Here is an 8,169-nt window from a genome sequence, read left to right as displayed (position 1 = left end):
CCCAGTGAACGTGATTGTTGGGGGGAGGGCGGTAATGGGGGGAGGATGGGGAAGGAACACCCATAGAGAAGGGGAGTGGAAGGGGTTAGGAGGATGTTGGCCCAGAAACTGGGAAAGGGAATAACAATCAAAATGTAAATAAGAAATACCCAATTTCATAAAGATAAAAAAAATAAAACCACAGTAAGAGGAATAGAATTAACAACAGGAAATCTGTTTGGACTATTATAAGGAAAACTCCAGAATTGTTTACTAAATATTTACTGCAAGTTCATCACTGTAAAAGAAAATGATACTTCCCATGTCATAATGGAATCATGCTCACAACTTCACAGCAAATCTTCTCATGAGATGCCATCTTTGATAATAGCCCACTGAAAGTGTCAATGGGAGAAAGAAACAATGTCACAGAATTTGTCCTTCTGGGACTTACTAAGGATCCTGCAGGTCAAAAAGTATTATTTGTCATGTTTTTGCTCATCTACATTGTGACAATGGTTGGCAACCTGCTCATTGTGGTGACAGTGATTGCCAGCCCCTCTTTGGGCTCTCCAATGTACTTCTTTCTTGCCTGTCTTTCATTCCTTGACATTGTTTATTCCACTTCCATCTCACCAAAGTTGATTTTCGACTTGCTATGTGATGAAAAGTCCATCTCCTTCACAGCTTGTATGAGCCAGCTCTTTATAGAGCATTTATTTGGTGGTACTGAGATTGTCATTCTGGTGGCAATGGCCTACGATCGCTATGTGGCAATCTGTAAGCCACTGCACTATTTGACCATCATGAATCAAAAGGTTTGTATCATTTTGTTGGGATTTTCCTGGGTTGGAGGTTTTACACACTCCATGATTCAAATTGTCTTTGTTTTCAACCTTCCTTTTTGTGGTCCAAATATTATTGACCACTTTATGTGTGATATGTCCCCATTATTGGGACTTGTATGCACTGACACCTATGTCATTGGTCTCGCCCTCATTGCCAATGGTGGAGCCATGTGCATTGTAGTCTTTATAGTTCTTATAGTGTCCTATGGAATAATCCTTAGATCTCTTAAGAATTATAGTCAGGAAGGGAGACGCAAAGCTCTGTCCACCTGCAGCTCCCACATCATGGTAGTTACCCTCTTTTTTGTTCCCTGCATTTTCATGTATGCCAGACCTGTTTATAACTTTTCTAGTGACAAATATATTACTGTATTTTATACAGTATTCACTCCCATGCTAAATCCTTTAATCTACACTTTAAGAAATTCAGAGATGAAAAGTTCTATGCAAAAACTCTGGTGTACAATGTTAACTATGGATACAATAAGATTGCCTTGTCATTGAACATAACTATGTATGAACAATCAGTGAAAAATTCTAACAGCAGATAGTGTCAAGGATTTATAGGCAATTAATTACTGCTGAGACAATTGGCCTCTCTCAGGGGTTAGATGCCTTATTTGATAGTTCAAGGCAGATTGGTCATCCCTGAAACCATAATACATACATATATACATACATACATACATACATACATACATACATACATACATACATACATGTGTGTGTGTGTGTGTGTGTGTGTACATATACATTCAAGAAAACTCCAGAGGCTATCAACAAGAATGAGTGGACAGAAGAAAGACTTAGGTGAGAGCAGCTGAGAGGCACTGAAGGCAAGAATGAGGGTCATAGTATAATTCTATTTCATTTAAAACATAACTAACAACAAAATAAGCTAATAACTTCTACTCAACACATCTCTCTGTTTATACTTTTTTCAATGTAAATTCCTCAAAAAGAAGAATAAATAACCTTTGGTTTTATAATCAATTAAAAGTAAATTTCAGGAAATGTACAAAAGGCATATGATTTTCTTCCATAATACAGAAGGATAGCTCACTTGCTTATAACTTATCTCAGTTAATATTGAAACAAGAATTAGCAGAAAATTGTTAATTATTATTGTTTGAGAAATAAAGCAATTTTGAGTTATGACCATTCACATTCATAAGAAAGGATTATGGTTAATAGATATACTATGTAAATTTTGAATCTGTTTTATTTTCTATGATATAATGCCAATTTATGTGCTAGATTTATTTTTTTGCTTATATCATTTTATTGAATAGTAATAGTCTATCTTGTGTATATTTAACAATTTACTTATCTTTTCCACTTGGAGTTATTTATGTTGTTTCTGATACCTAAAATTATAAGTATAAATTGTACATGCATATTCATGGATGGGTTTACTTTAAACATGGATAAATATATATATGAGTAACAGAACTAAAATTAGTGGTCAACTTACCTTTGCTTCATAAGAAACTGGTCAACCTTTTCCATAATGCAATTATTTTTTTCTTTTGAGCTGATGACAATTTAATGTTTGTACGTACTTAATACTGCTGAAAATGTTAGTTATTGTTTTAAATTATTACAAATACTAATTATCATATTTGCAGATGCATGTATCATTGAGATTTGTTCATATTATTCCACAAAAGATTCTCCCTATCTTGCCTTTCTTCATTTTGTTCTTTCTTTCCCCAAATTGCTCTAATTCTGTTATACATGTTTCAGCTAAATTTAGATTATATGGATTGATCCCCTCCATGAGCCATCTTCCTTTTACTCTGAAGACATTTAGAGACTTCCTTTGCTGAAATGAATTTTTTTTTCATTTGAAGAAAGATTTTGTGAATCTGAGGGATGTTTTAAGATCTGATTTACTTTGATTAAACATATGGTATTCAGTTCCACTCATTTTCCCTATTAGGAAATTATCTAAATTTCTAAAATAAAATGACATTTTAAGTAGTGTACAGTGGTATGTTGAATTTTAAATATTTATGATTATTGTGTCTGACAAGCAATAAATGTGGTGTGCAAGTATCTCTCAGAAACATTAATTTAGAATGTTTAGAGTGGTGGAAATGTGTTCCATGGAAGTTTTATTTTTAGTTTTGTAATGGAGAAGGACCTGGGGCAGGTGGAGATGTTAGCAGGATGGGTGGGTTAGGCTTGGAGAAAGGAAATGTGAGTAAAGTGACCTGGAATTGGGGGCATTTGGGGACATTTGGAAGGCAGTGTGAAAATCTAGTTTAGTGGAAATTTCTAGGAATCTACAAGGGTGACCCTAGTGGGAATTCCTAGTAATGGTGGATAGAGAGTCTGAACGGGCCATCTTTTGCAGTCAGGCAAAGTTTCCAGTTGTGAAATTGGGTTGAATTTGATTGAGTTATTAACAGAGCAGGTTCCCAAACAATCCAGAATGATGCAACAACAGAAGGATGATCCTAAAAACTGAAATTAGGACTCCTTCTTCCTTTCCCCCTCCCAGGAAGTTCCACCTTCCATTCAGTGTCCAGTTAATTGGCCATCCGATTTTTATTAAAGTCAATAAGAGAATGGCTTAGGTAAGGGAAGAAGGACAGAGACACAATTTCACACCTCAGCATCACAGGGCTGATGTATACATGAATACATAAAATTTCTGGCAGTAGACATAGGTCTGGGTCGGATGGGTTCCCAGTGGTAAGACGGGAAATGGACAATGATCCCCATTGTTAACTCAGAAGATATATTCAATTCATAACCACTTGCAAATGATAACTTAGCTTTTTCTAAGAGGGTCACAGCAGGTACACAAACCACTCTTAGGGACAGTAGGTGGTCATCATAAAATTAACTGAATGGCATGTTTGGAGTTTCTTTGTATCATAATGCTCAATCAGGTTTTTTTTTTCTTTTTTTTTTTTAAATAAATCTTACAGGTCCTTTGCACATCTTTTGGTTTTTGTGACTCTATGTGATTTCTCTCTGTGTGAATATGTGTGTCTCTTTATCTAATGAAAGAGAGAAAGAAAGGAAGAGGATTTTGGTGGGTAAAGAAGTGAGGAGACTCTGGGAAGAGTTCGGGGAGGTGAAATAATAATTGTATTAAAATATGTTTTAATTTAAAAAGAAAGGGGAAAGAAAAACAAAATAGCATGCTTTGTACATAAAAAAAGAGACACAGACAAATAGAAGATAACAGATCCCAGAAATGAATCCTTGGATATAGCCACAGGATTTTCAAGAAAAGCTAAAACATGTACACTGTTAGATAAACTGCATTTTCAGCAACAGTGTTAAGAAAAATGTATATCTAATCATAGAAGAATGAAACTAGATTTCCATTATCAGTGTAGATCCAACATTTGTTGTACTACTAAGGCTATTGTCTACCATGTCTGTAGTGCTTTCTTTCCTGAGCTTCCACAAAATATAAAACTCCATTTTCTTCTTCTTCCTCCACTTCTTCCTCTACTTCTTCCTCCTCCTCCTCCTCCTCCTCCTCCTCCTCCTCCTCCGCCTCCTCCTCCTCCTCTTCTTCTTCTTCTTCTTCTTCTTCTTCTTCTTCTTCTTCTTCTTCTTCTTCTTCTTCTTCTTCTTCTTCTTCTTCATTTTGATTTTTTATTGGATATTTTTTATTTACTTTTCAAATGTTATCCACTTTTCTGGTTGCCTGTCCATAAACTCCCTATGCCATCCCCCCTTCCCCTTCGTCTATTAGGGTGTTCCTCCTTCCCAAACACCCACCCCTTCCAACCCCCCCTACCCTGACATTTCCCTATACTGGGGGGTCCAGCCTTGGCAGTACCCAGGACTTCTCCTCCCATTGCTGCCCAACAAGGCCATCCTCTGCTACATATGCAGCTAGAGCCATGAGTCTGTCCATGTGTACTCTTTGTGTCTTGTTTTAGTCCTTGGGAGCTCTGATTGGTTGATATTACTGTTCTTATGGTGTTGCACGCCCCTTCAGCTCCTTCAATTCTTTCTCTAATTCCTCTGACAGGGGCCCTGTTCTCAGTTCAATGGCTTGATGCTAGCATTCACCTCTGGCAAAATTCCTTTTTCTTAGTGGGGCTTCCTTTTTTCTTCTTGGTCCAGAAAGCCCAACCTACCCTCTGCCTGGGGAATGTCTATTAATCCCTACTTTAATTACAGGTTCAAATTCCTGGAATGCCTCTCCATGCAAATTAGGTATCTCTAGTACCTTACTCCTCAGCTAATGAAACATCATCCTAAGAAGAACCCCTTTCTACTCTCCAACACTCACATAGAGAGCTGGTTCTCCCTAATAAAGATATGAGTACAAGCCAACCCTCAATATAGCCTGGTGTGCATCAGCATCTATACACCCTAAGAGGGATGAAATGGAGGATATAAACCCCATTGCTGGATCTCAACACACATACCACAGCTGGTGCCCATGGAGAACCAACAGGACCTCCAGTTCAGAAAAAAAGGGAGTAGGGATGAGTGCTCCTGGCCCTCAGCAGCTCCTTTAGCCTTTGGCATCAGTCCAAAGACCCAAGCCTCCACACTCTGAGGGAGAGCAGTTTTATCTTTTCCTGCTATATTCTTCTCTGGATGTAGAGTTCCCTTTAATTTTTCATGATGGGGAACACTTCTTCTCATAGTAAACACCTTTTTAGATTGAAAACTTACAGGCTATACTAGGATCACTATTGAACAAACAAACAAAAATCAAACACCTAACCAAAATGTGATGTAGGTTCTCAACCACATCTGCTTCCTTCCCCAACTCCTCTCCCCCATCACTCTCCTCAGAGCAGCAATCCTTCACTCCGTAGGACACCATTACAAAAGCAGGTGAGTTGCCACACAAATTGGTGGCTTTTCTCAATCATTCTCCCCAACCCCTGCCCGCCACCAAAGTAGAGAGAATATTCCCTGCTCCTCTTTCCTCTGACCCACATAGCTACAGTCTCCAAGAATTTTAGTTCAATAAACAGTGCAGAATAAGTGAATATTGGATACAATGCTGAGTCATTTGGGCATATGTTAAAAAGTGATAAAGATGGGTTGTATGGTAGATTTATGTTTACTTTTTAAGGATTCTCCATTGTTTTAATTTAAGGATGATGAACAATTCTGGGGTTTTACTTTAACCATAGGCTTTTCTACCTGTATCCCAGTTCCAGAATAACAACTCAGAGGCTTATAATTTATTAATAAATGCCTAGACCTTAATTAAGCTAGGGTTGTTCTCCAACTAGCTTGTAACTCAGTTATCCTATTTATACTATGCTATGTCTGCTACATAGCTGATTACCTCTCCTGATTTCTCATATGCACAATTTCCTCCCAGCCCAGATGGAGAATTCTCCCACACCTGGCTATTTCCCAGAGTACCTCTCTTTCTGCCAGGTTTCTCACCTTTTAATCTTGCGTCAGTTTATTTGGCCATCAGATTTTTATTAATAGGTAATGCTTTAACACAATGCACAACGCATTATCTCTAAATACTCTTTTTTAATATCAATAATATATTATTATTTATATATAAATTTCAGGTAAGAATTACACTAATTATGTTAGTTCATATGCATTTGGCAATCTTGGAGAAAGTATTCCATTAACTACCCTTTCTAGGTGAGTCTAAATTTCTGTAGTTAAATCATTTTCTATCATGACTTGTATCACCAACTAAATATCTTCTTAGACTTTAAAACATTTTCTTAAATACTAAACAACTTAAGCTCAGTTGCAAAACTATAACTATTTAGTCTTCAACTCCATCATGAAAGGATAAATATTACCTGAGTAAACAGGAAGTGCAGAGGAAGAAGCTTCCAAAACTATAGAAATGACAGAGGTTTCTGGCTACCTGGACAGTCAAGCAAGGTCTCTCTGTGTGGCTGGAGCATGTGTCTTTGGCCTTCTGGCCCACTGTATCTGACAAATCTTTCTTTGAAGTGGAATTAAAAAGGAGTTGCCTATCTTGCCCTTGCAAAGCTCAGCAGTTGACTTCTTCCATGTCGTGCTTGTATAGCATGTTATGGGCATTTGAAGCAAAGGTAGGTTTTTTTTTTTCCCCAGTGACTACTTGCCATGTATTTAAGCAAACTCTATAAGGAGTACTTCAATATTCATCATCTTCTTTGAAGTAGTATGGGGTGCTGCCAGGAGTAGTTATGCCTCACTGTCATAGAAATCCTGTTTTTTTTTTTTATCTTTATTAACTTGAGTATTTCTTATCTACATTTCGATTGGTATTCTCCTTCCCGGTTTCTGGGCCAACATCCCCCTAACCCCTCCCCCTCCCCTTCTATATGAAAAAGCCTGTTTTAAAGACCATTTATTTATCTATAGTACACTAAATAGGCAACTGTTGCTTGTTTCTAGCTATCTACCACCTGCTTAACTTGAAAACATCTATAGAAAGTCAAATAAAACTTATTTCTGTAATTAACTTAATTGAATTCTAACCTGACCACTAGTTTGTTTTATTGATGACTACTTTGCATTTTTAATTATCCTAAAGAGTTTGCAATAGCAACTTTCAAGGACTAGAACTTTACATTATATTTTTACATGAGTTGCATAGGTACAATACCTTAACTAAGATTTGAAATATAATACAGTGTGTTGTAACAAAAATAATCATAAATTTTTATCGATATACAAAAGTTCAGATGAACATAAAAACATTTTTGGCTTTTTGTTGCTTTCTTGACTAAAAGTAGATTCAATAAACCACCTTTGTATCCTGTATTTCTACATACTTTTTTCTTTTTCCCACTTCTTCACGTAACACTAGATAGAAGTAAAGGATAGAAAAAAAAAGAGAGAAAAATCCTTCACTATCCATTGACAATATGCAAAAAAAATCACCCTTAAACAATGACAAACATCTATCACCCACCAAACAACCAAACACAACCCACTCCAATTTTTTGGGAATGGGCATTTTTCTGTTAAAATTGTTGTTGATATTGGACAACTCTTAGAAGTTGAAGGTAAATGTCTTTTAGTGAAGATTCTGTACACATAGAAAGTAGAACTCAGATAATTCAAGCTTGATGTAATCTAGAAACCTTCTTCCTTCCACCTAGAGTGTATAATAACAGATGGTATCATACAGGTTGACAATGGAAGGAAGCCATTAATAATCCTGCCCAGCTGTGACATCTGTGATCTGCAATAATGACGAATGTGTCATGATGTTTTAGTTAGAATTAATACTGCAGTGATTAATGTCATGACCAAAAACAACTTGAGGACAGTTTATTTCATCTAATACTTCCAGGCCAAAGGCCATTGTTGAGAGAAATCAAGGCAAGAACCCAATCAAGGTAGGAACATGGAGGCAGGAACTGATACAGAG

The 8,169-nt window shown here is 36.7% G+C and overlaps 1 protein-coding gene across 1 annotated transcript; it reads left to right on the top strand.

The window, feature by feature from the left end:
- Positions 1–386: 386 nt before the first annotated feature.
- Positions 387–1,331, top strand: Or4a73 (olfactory receptor family 4 subfamily A member 73). The gene has a single exon (NM_001001066.1). It carries the CDS (start codon positions 387–389, stop codon positions 1,329–1,331), a length of 945 nt encoding a protein of 314 aa, NP_001001066.1.
- Positions 1,332–8,169: the final 6,838 nt, after the last annotated feature.

Source organism: Rattus norvegicus, chromosome 3, assembly GCF_036323735.1.
Source record: "Rattus norvegicus strain BN/NHsdMcwi chromosome 3, GRCr8, whole genome shotgun sequence".
NCBI classification, from domain to species: Eukaryota; Metazoa; Chordata; class Mammalia; order Rodentia; family Muridae; genus Rattus; species Rattus norvegicus.
This window is presented reverse-complemented; position numbering and strand designations above follow the sequence as displayed.